The sequence below is a fragment of the Myxocyprinus asiaticus genome, chromosome 12 (genome assembly GCF_019703515.2).
Source record: "Myxocyprinus asiaticus isolate MX2 ecotype Aquarium Trade chromosome 12, UBuf_Myxa_2, whole genome shotgun sequence".
Taxonomy (NCBI): Eukaryota; Metazoa; Chordata; class Actinopteri; order Cypriniformes; family Catostomidae; genus Myxocyprinus; species Myxocyprinus asiaticus.
In genome coordinates, this window is record NC_059355.1 from 14,422,438 (window position 1) to 14,450,171 (window position 27,734).

A 27,734-nucleotide genomic window follows, 5' to 3' on the forward strand; every position below is an offset into this window, starting at 1 on the left:
GCTGAGAGAATTTTCATTTTTGGGTGAACTATCCCTTTGTTCTAATTTTTAGTTTGAAATAGTCTTTTTAATTTAAAAAACTAATTGCAGAATTCATTAATGATAATAACTTATACAAAAGAAGTGACAAATTATGTGTCGTATATTTAGCTGTGTGGAATATACTTAAGCAATATCACATGAGCAAGAGTGCGATATGGCCTTATATCAACACTGCTGTGATTTGGCCGCAGGCAATAACAGCAGTGCTGATTTAGGGCCATATAGTATGATTGTGAGTGTGATATTGCTTATACAACAGTTCAATGAACAAGTAAATATAAAACAATAAAATAAAAATAAGGAAAAACTGAGTACGGTCATAAAAAACGCATTTGCACATGGAACTCTTTCTTACGCGACATATCAGAATCTGCCGTTACTGGTTCAAACCAAATGATGTGTCCAAGCTTCTAAATCAAAAATGTCACTTTACAACTAGTATCACGGCTTGGGATGTTTCTAACAAGTTATTGGAGAAACAAGGAGGGGTGTGTGTGTGTGTGTGTGAGAGAGAGAGAGAGAGAGAGAGAGAGAGAGAGATGGAGTGTGTGCAATCACCTGTACACCAAGCAGAGATGCTGTAGTGTGTTAGTCAACTTTCTGATGTTAATGTAATTTTTGTCAAATGCATCCTATTTTCTAAGTGGAAAAATAGCCATCCAAGCGGGGGTATTCCTCCCTTTTTTGCGGTAGCAGGTGCGCAAGTGTCTTTCACTATTAGAAACCGCAATCTCCTCCCCCATTTTGAACAGTATATCCTTTCCAATGTGGAAACTCCGGTAAGAGGTAAGCGCCTTGAGTATGTGTAATTAATCAGTCTGTTGTGTCTCTCAGCTGTGATGAGCCTTAATGCTGAAGTTGTTAGTTTAAAGCTGTTTAAAGATATTTCATAGCTTTAGTAGTGTAGTAATAATCAGAGCGATCACATAGTGCTGATGAATGAAAACACTGACTGACACTGACTCACTTCATGTCACCTGAACTGACTTATATTACACACAAAAATGTTTTTTGCCGCCACCTGCTGGTTAAAATCTGTAATGTCACAAAAATAAATGAAAAGAGACACATACTGTAGCTCTGAACACCTCTGCACTGCTCTTACACTTTAGTTTAGTACTGCACGAACACAAGCGGAGTGATATACAGTGAAGCGTCCTTGTGCTGATGTTCTGAGACATCAGTACTCATGGAACGTCTCTCGTCCAATCAGATTTGAGGACCGGAACTATTATGTATTGTATAGTAAATAAGTCAATCAGTTGCATAGGACAGAAGAGAGTAAACACACACACACACACATTCAAACAATGGAAGATGCGGTATTACATCGCCTCCATTATAATATTAATCGACAAAGCAGTAAACAGCTGATTTAAATGCATGTGATAGTTTTGCCTTGTCTAATGTTAACCATTTAAAATCCGCACTGAACTTCGAACTTAGTGGCTGTATGTTTTTCTTCAACAATATGTTACTAAGGCTATATGAATGACTTCTCAACTGCCCAATCACAGACCGCTTGTAAGTAGCTCTTAGTAGCCGATCCGAATGCAGGAGGCGGGACCTGCCAGAAAACGGCTGGGGGAAAAAAATTAACGCTGTCGCACTGCTTATGTCATCAGTCAAGACAGCCCAGGGGCGTTCTTAATTTGCATGTCCTCCAAATGTTTAACTCAAGATTTATATTTAACATTTATATTTTATATTTGCATTTAGATTTAACATTTGGATTTAGATTTACATTAAGGATTTGTATTAATAATTTACATTTAAGATTTATATTTATATGTAGGATTTATATTTAACATTTATATTTACGATTTATATTGGAGTTTTAAATTTAGATTTAACATTTACATTTAGTTTTAACATTTACATTTCACATTTAGATTTGATATTTAAAGTATTTGTTACACAATAAATGAATAATAATAATTAAAAAAATATATTAAAATGCTTATGCTTTACATAAATCTGGCTAAATTGAGCAGATTTTGTTGTTAAATCTGACAAAATGTAACCCATTTTTGTAACTTGTTTTATTTTACAAATGGCACCCCATACAGATACTGTATATTACTGTTTACTGGAAACATTTAATCCAGGATAGACAAAAAAATTCTGGTCTAATTTCAACAGGATCACTTATGAATGCAAAGGCTCAACTTAAACAAGAATATTTATATATATATATATATATACATGAACACGCATGTAGTGCTGCATACCCTTTGCAAACGTATCTCATGTTTTATAAAAAAAAATAAATAAAAAAAGCTCATGACCATGTGGCACAAAAAGATAGCATGCTGTTATGTTTATTGCAAAACATCCCGTCTTCATTATTATCTTTAGTTATGACTCCGTTTCTTGAATACTCGGGTAAAATGGAATGAAAACATCTGTGTTTTTCAGACACAGCTGCCCAAATGTGGGTGTTTCAACATCATTATATACAACAAAAGAAAGCCAAATTAATCAAGACTGTCCTCGTTTTAGTTCAATTTGAATGCTTTTTAAAGGGATAGTTAAACCAAAAATGAAAATTCTCTCATAATTTACTCACCCTCATGCTATCCCAAATGTGTATGACTTTCTTTGTTCTGCAGAAAACAAATTAACATTTTTAGAAGAATATTTCAGTTGGTCCATACAATGCAAGTGAATGGTGACCATCATTTTGAAGCTCTAAAAAGCACATAAAGACAGCATAAAAGTAATCCATAAGACTCCAGTGGTTTAATCCATGTCTTCAGAAGTGATCCAAAGGATTTTGAGTGAGAACAGACCAAAATGTAACTCCTTTTTCACTGCACATCTCATCATTGCAGTCTTTAAGCACAATCATGATTTCAAGCTTAATACACTTCCTCGTGCTTGACACATGCGCAGAGCCCAAGATGGTGCAATAGGAAGTGTGATTGAGCTTGAAATCATGATCACCAAGAAAACTTCTGATGTCAAGATTTAGAGTGAAGTTGGAGTTATATTTTGGTCAGTTCTCATCCAAAATCAATTCCGAAGATATGGATTAAACCACTGGAGTCGTATGGATTACTTTTATCCTGCCTTTATGTGCATTTTGGAGCTTCAAAGTTCTAGTCACCATTCACTTGCATTGTATGGACCTACAGAGCTGACATATTCTTCTAAAAATCTTAATTTGTGTTCTGCAGAAGAAAGTCACACATCTGGGATGGCATGCAGATGAATAAATTATGACAGAATTTTCATTTTTAATAAATAAAAGTAAAATTCAGCTGCATAAAGTCTATGCTGATAAAAAAAAATGATATTCAACCAGTTACAGTAACCACTTTTAAGAAGTAAATATAAAATTTTTCTACAAAATTACAAATAAAACAAAAAACCCTTGAAACTGTTTTAGGCCATTATTTGGTAGAGAACTTGAAATCATGGTACATTCATAATCACAGCTCTGCTGACAGTAATCTAAGTCCACAAGCTTATGCACAGTATTAAATGAGGGGCAAAACAAGTCCATCCAAGTACTGAGTATTTCTGATAACGAGAAAGAGGCTCAGTGTAGTGTTATGCCATTATGACTGTACATTCTCTTTCCAACAAACCTTTGGCTGTGTTTGAAAGGAATAGTTAAACCAAAATGAATAATTTTGTCATCATTATCAAAATACTGCAGCTAGATCAAGGCAGCGAGGTCCACCACAGGTAACGGCTCTCTCAAGAATGAGAAATTACTGATCTCTGGACAGTCGAAGGATGTGGTTGGATCATTACAAATGAAGGGGAAGACATAATCCACAAGCTCGCTGAGATGAGAGTACCTGAGGAACACACATTCACAAGTATGTTACAGGCAACTTAACATTTGCAACCAATTTTACTGCCATAATGTGATGTGTTTCCAAGTGAACCAGGATAATATATACATACACTTATCAGCCACAACATTAAAACCACTGAAAGGTGAAGTTAATAACATTTATTATCTCGTTACAATGGCACCTGTCAAGGGGTGGGATATATTAGGCAGCAAGTGAACAGTCAGTTCTTGAATTTCATGTGTTGGAAGCAGGAAAAATTGTTTAGGAATGGTTTGAGGAACATGACAAAGAGTTCAAGGTATTGACTTGGCCTCCAAATTCCCCAGATCTCAATCCGATTGAGCATCTATGGGATGTGCTGGACCAACAAGTCCGATCCATGGAGGCCCCACCTCGCAACTTACAGGACTTAAAGGATCTGCTGCTAATGTCTTGGTGCCAGATACCACAGGACACCTTCAGAGGTCTTGTGGAGTCCATGCCTCGACGGGTCGGAGCTGTTTTGGCAGCACGAGTGGGACCTACACAATATTAGGCAGGTGGTTTTAATGTTGTGGCTGATCGGTGTACATATATATATATATATATATATATATATATATATATATATATATATATATATATATATATATATATATATATATATATATATACACACACACACACACTACCGGTCAAACGTTTTGAAACACTTACTCATTCTTTATTATATTTTTTTTTCTCCACATTTTAGAATAATAGTAAAGTCATCAAAACTATGGAATAACATAAATGGAACTATGGGAATTATGTTGTGACTAAACAAAATCCAAAATAAATCAAAACTGTGTTATATTTTAGCATCTTCAAAGTAGTCACCCTTTGCCTAGAATTTTCAGAAATGTACTCTTGACATTTTCTCAACCAACTTCTTGAGGTATCACCCTGGGATGCTTTTTAAACAGTATTGAAGGAGTTCCCATCAATATGCTGGGCACTTATTGGCTGCTTTTCTTTATTATTTGGTCCAAGTCATCAATTTCAAAAAAAAAAAATTTTAAATTACATTTTAGATTTATAATGAAATAAATTAATATGGTGGCACAATTATATTTTTGTCTACAAAACTAATTTCAAACATTTAAGCATACGCCTTCAAATCAAAAGATTTTTAAGATCATGAGAAACATTTCGGTCAAGTGTTTCAAAACTTTTGACCGGTAGTGTGTGTGTGTGTGTATATATATATATATGTATATATATATATATATATATATATATATATATATATATATATATATATATATATATATATACGCATATATATTTGCATATGTGTAACTTACGAGGACTTGTTGGCTTTGGTCTTTTCCTGTATGAGTTCTCCTTTTGGGTTCACAGTGAATATATGAGTCTCTGGTACACCAACCTCCTTATATGCATAGGCATCCTTCATTTAAACATGCACACACAAAACATTGTCAGGTTTCCCTATGATTCCTGAAAGATGTTTTTTCAGGCACACTTACGTACATTAGTTCTGTTGCCGAAGGCAGCGTAGAATAGCCGTCTGATGGGATTGAAGAGATCTCTGATATCAGTGAGACACGCAATCTTAAAAACCTCTGGCTTTTTCTCAACCACCTCCCTGAAATAAACAAAAAAACAAAACAGACATGGACACATAAACACACAAAAGATCACATGAACAGTAGTCTCAGCCTCAGATGGCGTGCCCAAAATACGTTCATAGACCATGTAGCACAAAAATGGCCAGATCTGGCTGAAATCAGCAGTTCCAATCGGATTTTACGCAACTTCTAGGAGTCCGAATTTACCAGTTCAACAGAGGTCTGTGTCAAAAAGCTAGCTGGTTTTGCTCACCTGTGTAGTGCTGAAAACAAGCTGCTGGGAGCCAGAAACACTGGTCCTTTAGGCAGCACAGTTCCTCTATCATTCATCCACTGTAAATAATCTTTAGTGATGTCTGCCATGCCTATAGCTCGAGCCGAACAGTACAGGAAATTATAGCCATTCCTGCAAGAGAAGAACAGAGCGTACATGCTAATAACTGCTTATATATGTAGTATATAGCCATTATACGTCAGTGAACATTCAAATCATTTGCATTACTGTTACTTTAAGAATGTTTTTACATCTGTTTTATGAATTATTATGCACGTGTATTTCTTACTGATGTATTTTGTGATACAGTTTGGCGATGCCGTGATGAGTCCAGTCTTTCCCCAGCTGTGGTAAAATGTGACCCAGCGCATCTGATCTGAAATGGCGAAAAAGAGAAGGTGAATAAATTTATCTTATATCTATACACTAAAAAAATTTGTCACACATCAACTTATATAGCCACACACTCACTTTGTGATGGTCCCATCGATGTCTGAGATGATGATTTTGTCATTGTAGTTCAACAGGTAAATGGGGGCTTCACAGCGGCAGGTGCCCTGATACTGTGTGGTCACACTGAACACAACCTTATTAGCTCCCTCACACAGATGTAAACACTCCTGCCACACACACATACACAATATCATAAATGTATCCATGACATTGCACAAAAACTGATAGAATGAATTAATAAGTGACTGTTTTAGATGAATGTCTGGGTCATATTTCTCCAAAAGTCAAGAGAAAGTTACATTTTGCATAAGGAACATGAAGCTTCATTTTAGGTCCATTAAGATTTTTTCCATTATGTTTCAAAATATTTTAATGACAATTAGGCACATTACCATACAAATTCTCATTACTGATATGCAATAATTAAAAATTATCCTGTTGACAATTTTTTAAAATGAAAATCACAAATTAAATTCAGTACAGATACTACTTGACATACTTAAACTGTAGTTCACATATCAATAATGGCGATGAGATTTTTTTGCATTACAGTAATGACAACAAGACTTATTTGCATTTCAGTATTGACAATGAGATTGGCATTACTGTGAAATGCAAAACGATTTGCTTTTTTTTGTATTATCAATAATGCACACTGCACATATCAATAATGGTGATGATACTTTTTTGCATTACAGTAATGACAACAAGATTTTTTTGCATTACAGTACAGAAAATGAGATTTTTCACATTACAGTATTGACAGACTTTTTTCCATTTTACAGTAATGACAGTGAGATTTTTTCACATTATGGTAATGGCAAAGAGGTTTTTTCACATTAAAGACTATGAGATATTTTTTTTTTTTTTTTTTTGCATTACAGTAGGCTACTGCGAATTGAGGAAGGAGGTTTAAGTAAGCAATGACTGATGACCATTGAATTATTGAAGATTAATATACAGCCCCATTTCATGACTGTTAAACTTCTGGTGTTCATTTACACAATTACACACTTAATTTAACTGCAAATAATTGAACTGCAATTATTTTCTAATAATTATTTTTTAATACAGCCATACGCATTAATAGGCTTTCATATTATTACAGTGTTTTCAGCTCGACAATCATCCCATTCAGCTTTCTTTATGAAAGTTCAAACACAAACACACACACACTGGTGTGTCTATCCTTATGAGGACTCTCCATAGACATAATGATTTTTATACTGTATGAACTATAGATTCTATCCCCTAACCCTAACCCTACCCCTAAACCTAAAAACATCGTTTACCAGTTTGTAACCTAAAAAAATGGCCTCGTAAACCTCCCAAACCCGCCCACAAATACTTCAGATTGCTTCTTACAATCTGTTCAGAAGTCAGTCGCAGTGATTTATGGCACGTCTGACTGATACACTGTGCTGTGTTTAAACTGTCACTCTTCTGCCGCACAGAGATAGAATCATCATCATCACACGAGAGTTCAACAGAGCACTTCCTAAACACAAAGACACAACAAAAACAAAACTTTAATGGGCCAAAAGATCAAAAGAGCAATGCACATCTCCCCCCAAGTGAGCCAATAACATTGGTAATATCAACTTTCATCATGTTTATCATTAGAAAGAGTCAATAAATCATCTTTGTAACCATACAGAGTGCATTTAGTTCAGTGTTATAAAAACTGGCTGACAAATTGCTTGAGGTGCAAAAATACCTCAGTATGAACAGAACAGTATTCTAAGTTGTGGCACTCAATTTCTTGCACACAGTTTTGCAAGCACATGTGCATGGCTTACTTAAGTGTAGAGGGTCCAGCGACAGAAGCAGATGCTTCAAGTTGATTTCCCTCCGAGTCTGGCTTTGAGCTTCTCTGAGAGTCATAACATGGTAAAATATTTTATAAACCATCTAACACACAATTAACAAAGCATGATCTCTGACCTTCTAGACTGTATCTAACAAGTAAGTCTTAAAACAATGTTTTAACTTTGACATAATCTTTTGAACTGATACTGAATGCATGATTTTACCCCCATTACAAAAATGGAACATTCTATAAAATTGTCCTCTTCAGTTTGTACCTCAATATTGTTCATGTCTTTCCTCCTCCAGGAGAACCACCAGCGGGCGGACTTCTTTGGCATCTTATCTTTGACTAGTTGAACAACGGTGCTCTAAAACAGAAAAACAAGTCAATTTCAATCAATCATTTAACACTAATCAGAGAGTTCTGACCTGACGTACCTTTGGTAAATTCTTCTGGAATGCTTGAACCAACAGAATCATTGAAGCAGTTACTGCCCAGTTATAATACCTGAAAAAAAAGACAGCCCAAAAAACATGCACCATTAGAAAAAAATAAAATAAAATCATATCATGGATGTGATTAAACAATAGATAAGCAGTGTTGGGGAAAGTACTTTGAAATGGTAGCTTCCCAAACTGTAAGCTACTCATAAATTAAAGCCGTTAAACAACAGTCAAGATACTATAAAAAAAATAAAAAAATAAAAAATCAGGTAAGAAAAAAAGAAGGTAAAATTATGAAGGTTAAAATAACTGACTAACGTTAATTTCCGACACTGCTGCACATAATGAAAAATATTACACATAGGCCAAGTAGAAATCCACACTGACTTTGAGTTGATGCAGATGACAAGGTTTGGATCTTCAACAATTCCAGGGTTGTTGACAAAGTCTTGATACTTGACCAGCTGTTCTGTGAACTTCTCTGAAACACAGAAACCAAAGTTCATGTCTAAACATACAGGAAGCAAATGTAGCTAAAGTTCTAACCAGGGGCGACCGACAAGTTGAGGATCTTCTCAATGAAAATACAGCGAATTGAAAAAATCACAGGCAATCACGTTTAATATGCAACTATATGGAGCAGGATTTTGGACCATTGAGATTTCACTCTGGGTGGAGCTAGCCAGCAGAACACTTAACGAAGAACTCCTTACCTTTACTGATCTGGCTGATGTCTCCTCTTCCGCACAGGGCCATAGTGACGTCCAGCGTGTCTGTCGTAGAGTCGGACAGATACTCTGTCCCGCTGTCTCTATTCCTGCTGCCTAATGACAGTGGCTGATCCAAGGGAGGAGACAGGTTGGGTGGATGATTTGAGCAGAGTTCCGACTCTGCCTCGCTGAAAGGAAAGAGAAACAAATTTAGAAAGTAAAGTGAGAGTAGAGGGAAAAGAAAGAGAGAAAAATCACCCAATTTGAATTATCAGGCCACATGAAAAAGTATGCAGGGCTACCAAAGTCAGTGCATCAATTTATGAGATTTAATGTTTGGGCTCTCTATCGACACCTGTGGTTGAAACATAAAACTGCAAATGACTTGCAGAGGAACATTGTTTTTTTTTTTAAGTTGTGCTTCGGCACTGCTCTTCTTCTATGGATGAATCTGATAGCGGATCTGACTGGCCACACCAAGAAGAGTCACTGATAATATGAAGAAAGTCCTACAATATGTATATACAAAAAATGTCATGTGAGCAAGTAAGTGCTAAGTAGCATATCAGACACTGGATATTCTCTTTGTTTACGGACATAATGTAAACATCCAAGGCCGAATGATGGAAGCCTGAATTTTCCATCTAAATTGAACCCAACATCTCTGAATGTAAAATCCTTAACGTAGGCTTACCATAGTGACTCAGGGTAAGGCAAGAATGCGGTTTTGAACATGGATTTTACAGTCAATGTACTGGTTCAATAATAAAAGGGTTATTCCAGATGAAATTTTAAATTATGTTAAAACTTTTTCTGAAGAATGATAAACATAAATGATGATGAAAGTTAAAATATGAAATGCCATGGATCAAGACTTAATGAGTAATCCATTATTTTGTAGAGGGGTCAAAATGACAATGCCTATGATTTTGAAGTGAAAATGCGGGTCAATAAATAACCTTAGAACGGTTTTAGCGTTATTATTTTATTTTTACAAAGTCCAAAAATTGGTCTCTTTTTTTTTGTGTCGCTTTTTTTTCAAAGTTGGAGTGCCTATAAGTCCAGAATTATTAAATATATTTTAATATCCTTTTAGATTCTGGTTTAGAACAAACTTTCATTTTTCTGTCTTCATTTGTAAGGTCCCATATGGTTTAAAAACAGAGGTTTAACAACGAATAATGTTAATACATATTTTTTTTCAAAAATAGTCAAAAAATGCAGGTATTAAGAATAAGTGACACATGTGGCTGTTCAGTTAGTGCGATAAACTTTATCTAGTTTTTTTTTATTATTGTTTCAGAAATATACATTTGTAAAGCTCTTGAAAACATCATTAGGGAAAATGTATGGATTACTAGAGTTAACAACAAAAATCACAATTGATCACAAATGAGATTAATCACAATTATTATCTATTGACAGTCCCAAAAAACAAAATACAGCAGTGAGCACAACATTAAAAACTACAAGCAAGAAAATGTGTGCACATGTCTAACCTCTTAGGGAAGTACAGGGCAGCGACCTCAGAGTTAAGACTGGACAGATCTTCAAGATAAATATCCGTTGGTCCCAAATGATGAATCCTTTTGACTGGACACAGACACACTACAGGAAAAGAAAGAGAGGCAGAGAAAGTGTTTTACCCAAACTCTTTGAAATACTTTTGGATGAATAAATGCAACTTATTAAATAAAATCTTTCCATTATTTGCAACTCCTGAATTTGTTCTCTGTAATCAGTCGAGTTTAATTTAATCCACTACCTTTCCTCTTGGCTGGAGAGTCTGATGCTTTTGAGACAGACTCAACCAGAACCCTCTGATCTAATGGCAGACTCCACAGATGCTGTCAATCCAGCACTATCAGAATTCTGATTGGTTAGCAAGGTCTCTACACCTGCCCCATCCTCTGGCTCTCCCATGTTGAGTGACAGCTTTTCAGCAGAGCTTTGGCTAAAGAGAGTTGGTATGGCAGTGATTGTGTCTGATGAGTTTATTGCATTTTCTGCTTCTAAAACTTCCTCTGTGTACATCTCAATAATGAAAAAATTGCTTGGTTTTTTGGAGTTGTCCAAGACAGTATTGTTATTACCAGTCTCTGTGCTTTCTATGTTAACCACGTTGTCTGAACTAGTCATGCTGTTGGTAGAATTGGTGCCATGAATTATGCTAGCAGTGCTAGATATATTAGACATTTTGGCATAATTTTCTGCTCTGCTAACAGTAATTTTTGCATAGTCTTTGATCTTTTTGGTTTCCAATGCAGTCCAAGCTGGTGGTAAGGAGTCGTCAGCATACTGAGAGGTCACTACATGCGATTCGTTGTCACTGACGTCCAGCTGTTTGTTATTTGTTGATCAATTGTAAACTTCAGACGGGACAGGGATGGTCGTTGCAATCTGAGTTTCTGCTCTCACTATTGTTATTAATGCCGTAGAATCAGTCGTCTCCACGTCAAAGGATGCTTGCCAATGGATTGTCCGGAAGTGGGAGTGGTCAGATGGCATGAGGGGGGAGGGCGGGACATACAGGGCATCAGATTCATCTCTCTCTGCCTGGCACACCTACACAAGAGAGAGAGAGAAAAAATACTGTAGAGTATTTCAAATCAGTGCTTCTAACCTGGTGGGTAACAACCCAAAAATGGGTAACAGGATAACATATGTAGCACACAAATATTATGTGAAATTGTGAATTTTTATACTGTATAAAATATATTTATATTTCAAATTGAACAACTTTGTTGTGAACAATCCATGCAATTCTCCTGTCAGCATATTTATAACGGGAGCCAGCTGGTACGTGATAGCTGTGCAGTATGTGTAAACCTCACTCCCCTGGCCTCAAGAGGCACACTAGTGACTGACACTAGAAGCTGTAGCCTTTTGCCTCCATGTGAGTGTGCTACCACCTCCCATGCTGGCAACACCGGTTCGAATCCCACTTGGAGCGGGTTGAGCAGGACCTGTTACATATTTAGTAGTGTTTTCAAAGGCAAGCATCACTGTTACAATTGCTCATACTTGGGGTTATGGATTTTTCAAAACTGTTTGTGCAACAGACATAAATTATACCTCAAATCATGCAGCTTGTTGTGGAGAGGTGTGCTATAACTTTTCAAAGTGATCAGTCTTGGGTTTTCCAATAAATTGCCAAAGAAACCGCAAAGACTGTTAAGTTTTGCATGTGCAAGCAACAATCACTGCTATTAGATCATAGTGTTGCCTTTGAAATGTGAGATCATAACATTCTTGAGGATAGGCTTGAGAATTATGCTGGCATTTGTGGACTGGCATTAGCATGGTTTAGGTCTTATTTATCAGACCGCTACCACTTTATCAGTGTGTAAGCAAGGAATTGTCAGATCAAGCAGAAGTGAAGTATGGAGTGCCGCAGGGCTCAGTATTAGGTCCTCTGCATTTCTGTTAGTATATGCTAAAGGGAGACATTATCAGAAACCATGGAATTAGTTTTCACTGTTATGCCGACAATAGTCAGCTTTATATTTCCTCAAGACTGCTAAGAGTGGTGAGTTTTGCATGTGCAAGCACCACTCAAATTTTCTTCAGGAAATGTGAAAGTGTAGTTTCGCTGCCTATTGTTTAGATAAGCCTTGCCAAGATGTTCCTATAATGACAAAAATGTTGTACTCTTGGTTTTGGAACAGAGCAGCAGTGTCCTATTCTATTCTGAAATTTTGCAGTGAGTTTATCAGAGATAAAATTACCTTTGGAAAAGCACCCCTGTTCCACTGCATGTGAGGTCCTACAGACTTCTGTGGTTTAAACAACTCTGAGTCACTCTTAGGAGAGGAGGGATGACTGTAGAACACAGTACTGAGAGAGAGTGTGTGAGCAAAAAGGAAATAATGCACAGTATTCAGATTTGGGTTGAGATCATATAAAACAAACAGGGTTTATACAGTGGGGTCCTCTTGTGAAAATGCTTCTATTTAATTTAACACATCTTTCCCTCATTATTAATAATAGTATCAACATAACAATTTGGGTGAAAAGTTAAATTGAAAAATTGACATGAATTTGAGAATGTCTTGAAACCTGAGGATCATGTTCCATGTATGATTTGAGATTGGGGAAGCAAAGAAATCTGACTTTTTGAACAAAGGAGTTCAATTTGCATATTCCATTAGTCACTTGGAAAGTGTACACTAAATCCCACTTTTTCAAATTCTAATTCACTTCCTTATTTAATAATTTTTAAAATCCTAAAACTTTATATCCAGGTTCAAATTAAACTTTGAATCCCAGATTTTCAATGTTGACCCAGACTTTTGATCCTCACTGTGAGAATTTAGCTCTTATAAGATGATTAAGGGATATATAATTACCTCTCATTAACTGAGCATTCTCCATCAGAGTGAGGGTGCACATATCTGCTCTTAGCTCCAGACAGTTCTTCATAAGGTTCCTCTGACAGAGAGTAGTATATAGACTTACTATTAAGAGTAAAAACACAATGAACCAATAAGTTACAGCATTCTGATTGGAGCATCCAACAATGTGTTTCTTTGTTCCTTAAGTTAGTAGAACAAACTAGTAGAGCACAGCATGAGCGATGCCAGGATCTTGGGTTCGATATTCCCAGGGATAAAATCTGACAATTTGAGGAAATTCTGAAAAATGGGGCAGCACCAACAAATCAATAGCAACGGAATTTTTGGTTTGATGACAGTGGTGGCTAATACCAAGATACAATAACTGTAACATGGTATTTTGTTGAAAACGATTTTTTTGGTAAGGGTATAGTCAACAATGAACATGGAAACTTGTTAGATCTGTGGATATCATTGTTACACAAAAAATACTACAAAATACTTTATAACTTAGTATAATGTCAGACCTTGTTACCATAGGTGATTCTTCTTTATGGACATCCTGGTCTAGACTCTCTTTCTCGTCTGAGGAGGAATTGACATCCATTTGCGTGTCAGAATGTGCCCGTTTCCTGCAACGTTTCTTGTGGCGACTTGACAACGACGTGACACTGAAGGGAGATTCAGTTAGCTCAGGAACTTCAGGAACATCAGTGGGGATCGGAGAGGTGCAGAGATGAGCGGGAACCCTCGTCTGAAAGAGAGAATATAATGAAAACAATTTAACAGCAAAGCATTGTACAACCAATCTCTTAACTCAAAGTAATCTGGGTATACCTCAAAATCTTCATTCTCTTCCACAAAGAAAGCTTCTCCATTATCACCCAATTTCATATGCAGATTCACAGGCTCTCCATTGATCTCAATGTCTACCTGTGGAATCAACTGAGGAGTCACAAGACCTAAACAAATAGACCTTCCCCTCATGATGCGTTACCTAACGCGTTTCCTGGCATGAAAGCAACAGTATATCTAAAGACCATCCCATAAAGTTGCGCTACCTTCATTCTCATTAGTGACAGGACCATGACAAGGGTTCCCACACTTTTTGACCAATGCATTTCCATGACTTTTCCAGTGATTTATGATTACTTGATAAGGATTTTTTTTTTTTTTTTTTCATAAAACAGAGATTGCACTCACAAAAAGCAATTGCCTGCAGATTAAATATTTTAGAGCAGAGCATATCTAGAAAATTTAGTCACAATACATTTATATAATTTCCATGTCTTTTCTGGATCCAGAAATCAATTAAAAAATTCCCTGCATGACAACAGGTAGAACTTATTTGTAAAACATCACAGAATAAAAATATGATCATTGTTACTGCCCAGAAAAATGTGCTAACAATGTTTTAACCATTTTTTCAGTGATTACTGCTGAAAAAAAGATATCAACTCTGTTTTTGTTGTTCTTGTTGTTTTTTAGTTTTTTCAATAAAAACATTTTAACAAGCCTTTTTCAATAAAAACATTTTAACAAGCCTTTCATCATTTATTTTTGGTTCTTTTCAAATGCCTTTATGTACATATTTTTATATATTGTTTTAGCCTTGACTCAGACCCAGACTTTCAATATTATGAACTATGAAAATCCATTATAAAAATACATGGATTTTTGAATACAATACGTTTAAAAATATGATCATCTAAACAAAGAGTAAAATAAACAAAGCATTTCAATTTTTATTGTGTGTAAATGATTTCCATCAATTTGTCAAAAATGTCTTCTGTCCCTCAGTTGATGTGTCATTTCCACCACACCAAACAATTTTGCACCTAATAAAGTTTTTTTTTTCAAAAGCTAGTGTACTTGCAAACCAAGTGGACAAAAGTGACACTGAAGAGCATGCTTGACATGAAATATGAGACAAAACAAAGACAAATCAAGGGAAATATCACTTGTGAGCAGCAGAATATTTTTATTGGCCATCATTTCCAGTCAAGCTGTAATTTTGCCAAATTATGCAAAAAGTGTGAAAATATTGTTTATCTAAGTTTTTAGGATACATACAAATGTTAGCTATGAAATTAGCCTAAGAAGGACAAAGGGCATTTTATGTAAAACAAAAATTTTTCAAAATGTCAGCATCATTTACATCTGCATCATTTTCACAACAGAATTTCATTAAACACAATACAGAATTCCAGACATGCTGGAAATGACACTGTGGTGGAAATTTTCATGATTTCTTAGAGAAAAATTAAATAAATCTCCTGTGATGCATGTACTACATGCACTGTTGAACATTGCTAGTATAATAAAATTAAAAATAGTGTGTGACATTTTTTTTTTATTTAGAAATCCACAGTGATAAAAGTGCAAGAAGTTGAAGAAATACTCATGTAGGTCAACCTGAGCTCTCCTCTAAGATCCAAAAAGTTCAATAACAACTAAACTGCCCTAATGATAATAATCATAGTCACTGTAAATATTAACTTTCAAAAATGTTCTGCCCCTCCCAAATCCTTACCACTTTCTCTTTGGACTGCAGGACTCCCAGTTTTCCAAAGCGTACGTGAAACGGCGAGCACTGGAAACTGCCATCAGGCTGGCGAACCACTATGACGTCGATGCCGTTGGTGAGTGTGGCTGGATTTAGCCCATGATACAGTTCTTTAATGGTCACAAACACTGTCTCGGCCAGCTGACCCACGTAATTCATGGTCTGAGACTGAGAAGGAAGAGAAAGACAGTAAAATAATTGAGACATCTCTGATGTCCCCTCATTTGTCTTCCCTACTCCTATTCTTGAGATTTCAGACACTTACAGTAAGACTGTAAGTCTAAAACGTGTAGAGATATTGCATATTGCACTCAGATCGACAATATGCAATATCTCAACTTTATCATCATGACATGTTGCCACATTTGAAGTTATTCCAAGTGACATCAGTGGACCAAAGTTGTACAACTGGATCTATCTGATGAATCTAAACATTTTATATTCAATATATATTACAAATATTTATTTATTAATATTGTCAAGCTCTTTGTAACACTAATAAATATCTGTAGTGACTAACTAAATTTTATGTGGTAGGCATTTATCAAATGTTCGAACTGATGTATTCGTGTAAATGGCTTTAACCCAAGGAAACATACACACAAGGAATACATAAGGAAACAGCTAAAAGAATAACTAAAACAGTGACAAAGCAGTCTTCAAACAATGCTTTAAGATGAAAGAGCCTCTCCAACCTCTTCCCAATGAAACATTGGTACTACTAGTCCTTTACAAAACAATTTTATCCTGGTTTAGGTTTATAATAGAGGTCAACCGATGGATTTTGCAGATACCGATAACTAAAGTAGTGGAAACCGATTAATCAGACCGTAAAATCGATTTATAGAAATGTTAAATAAATAAAATAGTCTTGTTCCTATGCCAAGCACAGATATAGGCTACAAGAAAAGTCCAAAATGTATCAAATCCAAGATGCAGGTCATCGTTCAACCAAAATCCAAATAATAACCAGAAAAAAATTAAGAAATGGTGCATAACGTCGATCTTTTAAGCCCAAAAAACTCTTATTTTGAAATGGAGACTTGGCTCTGTTTTAATGATCTATATTTAAGTATTTGCCAAATTAAGCTAGCCTATACACTGTATGTACTAACGGGGCACTTTTCCATATAATCACATTTTCTTTGTATGTCCTCACTTAAACTTATAACATTTGATTCTCTAATCAAAACAACAAATATGGATTGAAGTGAGAATAAAAACACAATTAGTGTCTGTGTATAAATAGACAATGAGTTTGTTAGCTCTCACGTGGATGCACTGAGCAGGCTAGATACTGAACCGTGGGGAGCAGAAAAGAACTGTCAAAAGACCTGTGTAACAAGGTAATGGTACTTTATAAAGATGGAAAAGGATATAAAAAGATATCCAAAGCCTTGAAAATGCCAGTCAGTACTGTTCAATCACTTATTAAGAAGTGGAAAATTCAGGGATCTCTTGATACCAAGCCAAGGGTAGACCAAGAAAGTTTTCAGCCACAACTGCCAGAAGAATTGTTCAGGATACAAAGAAAAACCCACAGGTAACCTCAGGAGAAATACAGGCTGCTCTGGAAAAGGAAGGTGTGGTTGTTTCAAACTTGTGTGCAGATATCATGAAAATTACCCACAACCACGTCTTGATGACAGTGAATTTCAATCGAAATCTCAAATTTTATCACACACACACCAAAAACAAAACACACAAACCCCCCGAGAACAGTTTGTTCCAACAACATCAGTCTAGGCCTATATAGTTATTAAATGATGTCAAATGATATGTAAAAAAAATTAAATAAACATTTTTACACAGCTAGGCTAATTCACAAAAAAATATTTTAAAACTGATGGTGTTTATTATCCATTGTCAAGCCTGTATGATGATTTTGTAACTTACACACAGTTATCGGCAAAGGAGGTATAAGTTCATCAGTACAATAACCTCAATACAGCTAAATATCGGCTGACTAACAATTTTGTTACTACTTTAAAGTGTTTGTTAATTATCACAGATGATTAAAATACCTTCCACCGGACACTTTTTCCAAACATCCAGAGTGGATTATCTGTCATGATGAACTCTTACCCAGATTGACAGATGATGCTGACTTCTGCTTCCTGTGAATCCCGGTACCCTTCACCCTTCAGCTGCCATCAAGGTCTAAAAACCTGCTTCATTCTATGATCCTGATCAGTGTCCTAGTGATGTTGAGTTAACTAATATCTAAATGTACCATCAACACCACACAAAACTGTGTCCAGAACCTATTTCACTTTAAACTCAAGGCCTACTCACTCTCTCTTTGTCTCTTTCTCTGATGACTTGTAAAACTGACAAAAAAGGTGATACTGGTGATTTTGAGAGAGAGAACTTCTCTGTCATACACATTCAATGCCTCCCACCCCCAAGACAAACACCTACAGTATATGTTCTGTCATATATCACATGCTGTGACCTGACTGGACATACAGCTGTAAAAACTATTATTCCAACAGATAAACTAACAGATTATATTTATTGAGCTGTATTCAAACTGACTACTATATATATATATATATATATATATATATATATATATATATATATATATATATATAAAACGCAAAACAAGGATTCATTAATGATGGGGATGAAATATACTTTATTAAACGTGTAAAATAATATATAGACAGAAAAGGTGCAGATCACACCCGCTACTTATTCTGGTTTCTCTCAATGTCATGTGGGTTTTTAAAATACACATCAAAACCCTTTCTAAAATTCAGTTCAAATGATGTTTGATATCAGGAAACAAACCATCCATACCGTATTTTCCTTCAGATATTTTATATTTTCTTTAAATACAGTTGATTTCAGAAGTTTACATACACTTAGGTTGGAGTCATTAAAACTCATTTTTTAACGACTCCACAGGCAAGTCATTTAGGACATCTACTTTGTGCATGACATGAGTCATTTTTCCAGCAATTGTTTACAGACAGATTGTTTCACTTTTGAAAAACACAAGCAGCTTGGAAAATTCCAGAAAATGATGTCAAGCCTTTAGGCAATTAGCCAATTACCTTCTGATAGGCTAATTTGAGTCAGTTGGAGGTGTACCTGTGGATGTATTTTAAGGCCTAACTTAAAACTCAGTGCCTCTTTGCTTGACATCATGGGAAAATCAAAAGAAATCAACCAAGACCACAGAAGAAAAAAAATGTGGACCTCCACAAGTCTGGTTCATCCTTGGGAGCAATTTCCAAACGCCTGAAGGTACCATGTTCATCTGTACAAACAACAGTACGCAATTATAAACACCATGGGACCACGCAGCCATCATACTGCTCAAGAACGAGATGCATTCTGTCTCCAAGAGATGAACGTTGTTTGGTGCGAAAAGTGCAAATCAATCCCAGAACAACAGCAAAGGACCTTGTGAAGATGCTGGAGGAAATGGGCAGACAAGTATCTATATCCACAGTAAAACAAGTCCTATATCAACATAACCTGAAAGGCTACTCAGCAAGGAAGAAGCCACTGCTCCAAAACCACCACAAAAAAGCCAGATGACAGTTTACAAGTGCACATGGGGACAAAGATCTTACATTTTGGAGAAATGTCCTCTGGTCTAATGAAACAAAAATTTGAAAAGTTTGACCAAAATGACCATCGTTATGTTTGGAGGAAAAAGGGTGAGGCTTGCAAGCTGAAGAACACCATCCCAACCATGAAGCATTGGGGTGGCAGCATCATGTGGGGGTGCTTTGCTACAGGAGGGACTTGTGCACTTCACAAAACAGATGGCATCATGAGGAAGGAAAATTATGTGGATATACTGAAGCAACATCTCAAGACATCAGCCAGGAAGTTAAATCTCGGTCACAAATGGGTCTTCCAAATGGACAATGACCACAAGCATACCTCCAAAGTTGTGGCAAAATGGCTTAAGGACAACAAAGTCAAGGTATTGGAGTGGCCATCACAAAGCCCTGACCTCAATCCGATAGAAAATTTGTGGGCAGAACTGAAAAAGCATGTGTGAGCAAAAGGCCTACAAACCTGACAAAGTTACACCAGTTCTGTCTGGAGGAATGGGCCAAAATTCCAGCAACTTATTGTGAGAAGCTTGTGGAAGGCTACCTAAAATGATTGACCCAAGTTAAACAATTTAAAGGCAATGCTACCAAATACTAACAAAGTGTATGTAAACTTATGACCCACTGGGAATGTGATGAAAGAAATAAAAGCTGAAATAAATCATTCTTTCTATAATTATTCTGACATTTCACATTCTTAAAATAAAGTAGCGATCCTAACTGGCCTAAGATAGGGAATGTTTTCTACGATTAAATGTCAGGAATTGTGAAAAACTGAGTTTAAATGTATTTTGCTAAGGTATATGTAAACTTCTGACTGCAACTGTAGATGCCATTATTCTTAAAATGGCTAAATATTGGCCGGTTAATACAATTTATTAATAATGAATGATTATTATTCTTGTGTTGTGATAATTTACAGTAAAAAAAAAAAAAAAAAAATCCAGTACAAAATTTAGAACTCAGAAAGAGAGAGTAATCATAATCAAAAAAACCTTTAAAGAAAAGTCAGAAATCCGTTTCTATGAATAGGCCTACTGGTTCGAGGCTACTCAGTCAAACAAAGTCCAAATATCAATGCTCTGTGTGAATGGATTAACTTATATGAAGCTAGTTTCAGAACCGTCAACAGCAGGTTGTCACTATTTAGGTTTGTGTGTCCCAAACTGACAATCCTTCAAGGTGCAATATGTAACAATTTTCATGTAATATTCACCTTTTTTTTGCCAATGTGTGAACGGCTTGTGACGCAACTTAAAAAATGAGCCCTTCCCGGACTTCCAAGGTTGCCTATTAAAGCCTGTAGATTGATTTTCATGCGAAGGGAGCGGGTCGCTTTTGCCGGAAAAATCCAAACAATTTGATGTTTATGAGCGCTCCCAAGAGCCTTGCCTCAGACAGCAATAGCTTCTCTTCTGCTATTCAACAGCGACAACAAACTGCAACACTAGGTAATGTTATCTTAGAGATGGAATCCAGCAAACGGCCAGCTCCCAGCACAACACCGACTCCTACACAAACTCTGAGTAAGCCAAAAAACAAAAAAACAAAAACAATCTACTTATTCCAGTCTGGCTAAGTGGAAACGTGTTCGTGGTCGAGCGAAAACTAGAGTGAACATCGGCAGGACATTTGATTCCTGGAGGGACCTTCATTCGGTTTTGGGGATCAAAACAGACCCTGAATTGGCATTCTTCTTATTGGACAGGTAAGCTTACATAACTGCAAAGCATGTGAAATATAGTGCCATAAGGACTGATCTGTGTAATTTTAGCTAACTTGATCTTGACTGCACAGTAACTGTCATAAACAATGTTAATCTGTAACTAGATAGTAAAGTTTGAAGACAAACTTTATGTTGGCTTGACAAAGCCTTGTCTGAAAGTTTAAAATAGTTTGAAATGTTGGAAGTTTGAAGGTTTTACAGTCAGACAGACAGAAGGAACATCATACAGATAGACAGCCACCTGCAAGAAGTCCTATGCAACCCTACCCCTTGCTTGTTTTTCTGAATGGCAAATTGGTTGCTAGGGAAACCCCATTTGGTTGCTAGGCAGTTACTAAGCTGATACTGAAAAGGCTCCTTGCTACCCTGAGTCAAATGAATGAAACCAGAAATCTCTATGATGTTCTGGTGCAGAGATATGTGATTTGTTACATTGTTGCTAGGGTAACCACATCTGGTTGCTACGTAGTTACCAGGGTGATACTTAACATGGCTCCTTGCCATCCTGAGTGAAATTTGTCAACCCGGAAGTCTCTACGATGCTCTGGTGCAGAGATATGTGATTTGTTACTTGGTTGCTAGGGTAACCCCATCTGGTTGCTAAGCAGTTACCAGGGTGATGCTTATCAAGGCTCCTTGCCATCCTGAGTTAAATAAGTCAACCCTGAAGTCTCTACGATGTACTGGTGCAGAGATATTTGATTTGTTACTTGGTTTCTAGCGTAAGCCTATGTGGTTGCTAGGCAGTTGCCAGTGTGATACCAAGAAGGCTGCTTGCTGTACTGAGTCATACAAGCCAACAATGAAGTCTCTACGGCATTCTGAACTTGAGATACCCATCTAAGCGATTTTAAATGGCAGTCAGTGGGGACTGGTTGCTAGGGTGCTCTAAATGGTTGCTAGGGCGTGGCTAAGTAGTTTCCATGAAGACTGATTGCTCACCCAATTCAAACAAGCCAACTCTCATGTCTGTAGGACATTCTGATCAGGAGATATCCATCTAAGCCATTCTGAATGGCAGTCAAAGAGTTTTGGTTGCTAGGGTGCACTAAATGGTTGCTAGGTTGTATGCAGTTGCTAGGGTGTTAAAGTGATGGAGTGAAAGAAAGAATAAAAAGAGTGATAGAAAGATAGAAAAGAGAGTGATGGAGTGATGGATAGAAAGTATGAGTGGTGGAGTGATAGTAAGTAAATTGAATTCTCTAAAGGAGTTATTACAGGGAAAAGTTTTCACACCTTGATCAAATCAAATCAAATCACTTTATTGTCACACAGCCATATACACAAGTGCAATGGTGTGTGAAATTCTTGGGTGCAGCTCTGATCAACATAGCAGTCGTGACAGTGATGAGACAGTACCAATTTACGATAACATCAAATTAACACAGCACAATTTAAACATCTGATATACACATAATTACACTCAACAATATACAAATAATAACATACACTGTACAGTATACAATATGCACTATATAGATACACATTATTCAATAAAAATAAAAAATAAAAATATATAAAAAAGTATATATAGTATATATAGAATGTACAGTAGGTTGTATTGTACTGTATTGACATTCAGGCTGTCGGTTGATAGTCAGTTGTTAAGAGAGAATATAATATAATAATAATATAATTTATGACAGTCCGGTGTGAGATGGTGATGGGACTGTGTTCTCTGTCTTTTCTTCTTAAGTCCACCACAAGCTCCATTGCCTTACTGACGTTGAGGGAGAGGTTGTGCTCCTGACACCAGTGTGTCAGAGTGTGCACCTCCTCTCATATAGGCTGTTACATCATTGTCAGTGATCAGACCTACCACCGTCGTGTCATCAGCAAACTTAATGATGGCACTGGAGCTATGTGTTGCCACACAGTCATGTGTGTACAAGGAATACAGTAGTGGGCTGAGAACACAGCCCTGCGGGGCTCCAGTGTTGAGGGTCAGTGATGAGGAGATGTTGCTGCCTATTCTAACCACTTGGCGTCTGCTTGACAGGAAGTCCAGGATCCAGCTGCACAGCGAGCTGTTTAAGCCCAGAGCCCGGAGTTTCTCATCTAGCTTGGAGGGCACTATGGTGTTGAATTCTACAAACTGTAGAAGCTGTAGTCTACAAACAGCATTGTCACATAAGTGTTCTTTTTTTCCCGGTGGGAGAGAGCAGTGTGTATTGTAGATGCAATGGCATCATCAGTGGAGCGGTTGTTGCGGTAAGCAAACTGCAATGGGTCTAGAGAGAGAGGCAGCACAGAGCAGATGTAATCTCTGATTAGCCTCTCAAAGCATTTGCTGATGATGGGGGTCAGAGCAACAGGACGCCAGTCATTTAAGCATGTTATTTTTGATTGTTTTGGAACAGGCACAATGGTGGATGTTTTAAAGCATGTGGGGACTACAGACAAAGAGAGGGAAAGGTTGAAAATGTCCGTAAAAACACCAGCCAGCTGGTTCGTGCACGCTCTGATGACATGGCCCGGAATGCCGTCTGGGCCCGCGGCTTTGCGGATATTCACCCGTCGGAAGGTTCGGGTTACATCCAGTACAGAGACGGAGAGTGAACTAACCTCTGTAGCTTCAGCTGCGAGAGCTCTCTCCGCAAGGGCGGTGTTATTTCCCTCGAAACGAGCATAAAAAGTATTTAGCTCATCCGGGAGAGAGGCAGCGGTGTTCATGGCGGAGTTTTTATTCCCTTTAAAGTCCGTGATGATGTTAATTCCCTGCCACATGCTTCTAGAGTTGGTGGTGTTAAACTGTCCTTCAATCTTGCTCCTGTACTGACGTTTTGTGGTTCTCATAGTTTTTCGGAGGGCATAACTGGCTTGTTTATGCTCCTCCGCTTTCCCGGAATTGAAAGTGGAGGTCCACACATTAAGTGCCGCGCGAACATCGCTATTTATCCATGGTTTCTGATTTGGATAGATCCGTATTGTTCTGGTCGGAACCACGTCCTCCACACACTTTTTGATGAAACACATTACGCTATCAGCGTAAAGCTCAATGTCGTCATCAGAGGCGGACCGGAACATCTCCCAGTCCGTGTGATCAAAACAGTCTTGTAGCATGGAATCTGATTGGTCCGACCAGCACTGGATCGTTCTGAGGGTGGGTGCTTCCTGTTTCAGTTTCTGCCTGTAAGCGGGCAGAAGCAGAATGGAAGAGTGGTCCGATTTGCCAAATGGTGGGCGGGGGAGGGATTTGTAGCCATCCCGGAAGGGAGAGTAGCGATGGTCCAAAACCCGGTCCCCTCGTGTGTTGAAACTAATGTGCTGGTGGTATTTCAGTGCGACTGATTTTAAACTGGCTTTATTAAAGTCCCCGGTCACAATGAACGTGGCCTCAGGGTGCGCGGTTTCCTGCTCACTTATACTCCCATACAGTTCCTTGAGTGCCCGGTCTGTGTCGGCTTGTGGGGGAATGTACACAGCTGTGATAATGACCGCTGTGAATTCCCTCGGTAGCCAGAATGGTCGACACAGAAGCATGAGAAATTCCAGATCAGGAGAGCAGAAAGACTTGATAGAATGTACGTTCCTCTGATCACACCAGGATTTGTTGATCAGAAAACATACACCACCACCTCTGCTTTTACCTGAGAGGTCTTTCGCTCTGTCCGCTCGGTGCACGGAGAACCCCGCAGGTTCAATGGCTGAGTCTGGAATCTCCGCAGGCATCCAAGTTTCTGTAAGGCAGATAATGCAGCAGTCCCTTGTATCTCGTTGGAAAGAGATCTGCGCTTTCAGCTCGCAGAGCTTATTATCCAGAGACTGAACATTTGCCAGTAGAATAGTGGGTAGCGGGGGTCGATTTGCACGGCGTCTTACTCTGATGAGAACGCCGGCTCTGTTTCCCCTTTTCCTTTTGCGTTTCCGCGGCCGTGCAGCCCAGACAAAGGGCTCCGCTTGCGTGTTTGTAAAAAGCGGGTCGGCATTGAGAAATTTGAAGTCCGGTTTACAGTGTGAAATTGCTGAACCAATGTCCAAAAGTGTTTGTCTGTCGTAGACAATAAGGCAGACAACATCCAAGACAAAGAACATAAGAATTGTGAACAAAACAAACAAAACACTACTATGTTGTGTCGGAGCTCGCAACGCAGCAGCCATACTCAGCACCATCTTGATATCCATGACTCTCTGAATGGGAGTCAATTTAAAATCAGTCCAGTTCAGAAGTCCGATCAGTTAGAAAAGAGATAGCAACCCGAGTCAGAACAGTCTGAAGGTCTGACCCGAGTTTGGTGTTTGTAGCTTTAAAGCTCTAGGAGGAGATACAGTTTAAAATTTGGCTCAGAATAATAAAAATAATAATAAGCTTAAATAGTAGATCAGTATGTTGGCTTGACAGCAAGGTAAACTACAATAACACATTAAATGAATGCTAGACAGTGTTCAAGATAATGCAAAAAGACCCATTCATTAGTGTAACGTAAATTGGTTATACAGAAAATATATACATTCTATTATTATAAAACAACAGCGCATTGATGTATCAAAATGACAGTTGTGATGGAATCACATCAATACTGAATTGTGTCAACATATTTATATATTTTATAAACAGCTACTATCATCATCCACCAAATTTAGCTAACAGCTACTAGATAAAGCTGGCTAGCTAGCTAACACAGACATAGGCTATTGTATAAATGCAGTCAATGTATCATGCAAAGAAAAGTGATTACTTCAAACTACAGTCTCGCATAGTCAGACCAATATCCACACTTTGTTTTTGCCCTGTTCCAGCACTGGAGAGTCAAATATAATATACAGTCTCAAAGTTTGTAGTAAAACAATCACAACTGTGTAGTTTTAATTATGCTACCTCATCTGTCAGCATGATGCCGGTGAATCACGTTCAGTCTCTTTGTACGTTACGTCATTGTTTTGGCCGATGCTCGTGTCCCTATGGAGTGTGTGCGCGAGCACGAGCAACAGGTAGCTGACTGCAGTTCACTTAACGGCCACAGGTGTCATTAATAACAAGGGTTTCTGAATCTTACATACTGAACTTTTAATAATGAGAAAACCCAATTTAAACAATCAGGAAGAATATTTTAACCTCAGTAAATTCAACTTAATAGGTCAATAAATTCCAGAGAAAAGAGATTCATGACGTCATATACATCTGATCAATGCAAATACTGTATGTTGTTTTGACTACGTGTCCACTGGCAACCGAACAAAAACAAACATCAAAGCCCCGTACATCTTTTATTTAAAAAAGCTTTGTTTAAATATATATACATATATTTATTCTTATTATAATCATCAAAGTACAATATTACACTTCAGAAACTCAGAATCATGTCAGAATCATTCTTTGTTACATTCGTCAAAAACAGCGATACAAAGTAACTCTCCTTGTAAACACAAGACATTCATTTTAGCAGAAAGAGTCACAGCCGTGGGGTAAAACTGATTTACAAACACGTTACAATACAATCATCTGAAATAAATCTAACGTTAAAGGAACTGTAAATACACTTACCTCAGAGACACCAGCGATTCTTTAAAAACTTCCGGCACTCACACACACAGAGCACACGTCACCAGGCCAAACACTCTCAGACCAATCAAAAGCTGGCTTTGGCCTCAGGACACGCCCACATTTGTTGGCTTCTGTTGACGTTTGCGTTGTTTAGATTCTGATGTTTCAGTAAAGCGCCATCTTGTGTAAAAAAATATGCCTTTATACATCAAATAATCCATACATTTCACTTTCTTCTTTTTGATCATATTAACATACAGAATTCTTCAAACAGCCAGTTTAGTTCAGCTTTTATTTATCAAAATAGACAGATAGATAATCTATCTAGAATAAGAGCTAATGGTGAAAATTATTATTATTATTATTTTACTACATGTTATTTATTTTTCTTTATAGTAAAGAAACCCAATGTAAAGTTAAAAAATCTCACTTTTATTTGCTGTCCATCACTGCTGGCATATTAAACCCAGATTTGATTCCAAACCAGATATTCTTATATCAGGCAACCCAGCTTATTGATTAGACAAAACATAAAAAGATTGATAGTCAATTAACTCAATGAAAGTCAATGAACTCCTTGTAGCACATCTTTCAGACTTTAATATGGAAGCATCTATTGAGACATAAAAATGCTTTGGAAATGTAAAACAACACAATATCTCTAATGAAGGAGAACTATTCCAAGACAATGAGATAACATAAAAACTGAATCTTAAAGGTGCACTCAATATTTTTTCTGCAGTAAAAAAAAAAAGTTGCACTTCTTTAAGAAATGAACAGTAATTTTGAAACACATGTATAAAATCATGACCACTCACATGAGATGAAGACTAAAAGCTGTTTTTATTGGAGAGGGTCCCCGAATGGGGTGGCCATGTTAGGATCACATGACCA

The 27,734-nt window shown here is 37.2% G+C and overlaps 1 protein-coding gene across 1 annotated transcript; it reads right to left on the reverse strand.

Moving 5' to 3' along the window:
• LOC127449620 (phosphatidate phosphatase LPIN3-like) lies at positions 1-26,889 on the reverse strand. The gene is made up of 21 exons (XM_051713142.1): positions 26,841-26,889; positions 16,019-16,219; positions 14,323-14,418; positions 14,013-14,239; positions 13,501-13,608; positions 12,880-12,988; positions 11,517-11,716; positions 10,963-11,105; positions 10,651-10,789; positions 9,155-9,339; positions 8,829-8,922; positions 8,436-8,505; positions 8,273-8,365; positions 7,988-8,061; positions 7,554-7,686; positions 6,207-6,355; positions 6,025-6,111; positions 5,715-5,867; positions 5,364-5,478; positions 5,177-5,280; positions 1-3,851 (listed from the first exon to the last, which is right to left on the reverse strand). The coding sequence occupies exons 2-21, from the start codon at positions 16,208-16,210 to the stop codon at positions 3,707-3,709; spliced, it is 2,616 nt and encodes an 871-aa protein (XP_051569102.1). The 5' UTR covers positions 16,211-16,219; positions 26,841-26,889; the 3' UTR covers positions 1-3,706.
• Between the last annotated feature and the right edge of the window lie 845 nt (positions 26,890-27,734).

Coding starts and splice junctions, on each gene's coding strand:
- LOC127449620 (XM_051713142.1), bottom strand. CDS start 16,210: ATGAATTACGTGGGTCAGCTGGCCGAGACAGTGTTTGTGACCATTAAA. Junction 6,356..7,553: donor GACTGACTTCTGAACAGATT/GTAAGAAGCAAT, acceptor TGTGTGTGGCAG/GAGTGTTTACATCTGTGTGA. Junction 3,852..5,176: donor ACCAAAGCCAACAAGTCCTC/GTAAGTTACACA, acceptor TGTGTTCCTCAG/GTACTCTCATCTCAGCGAGC.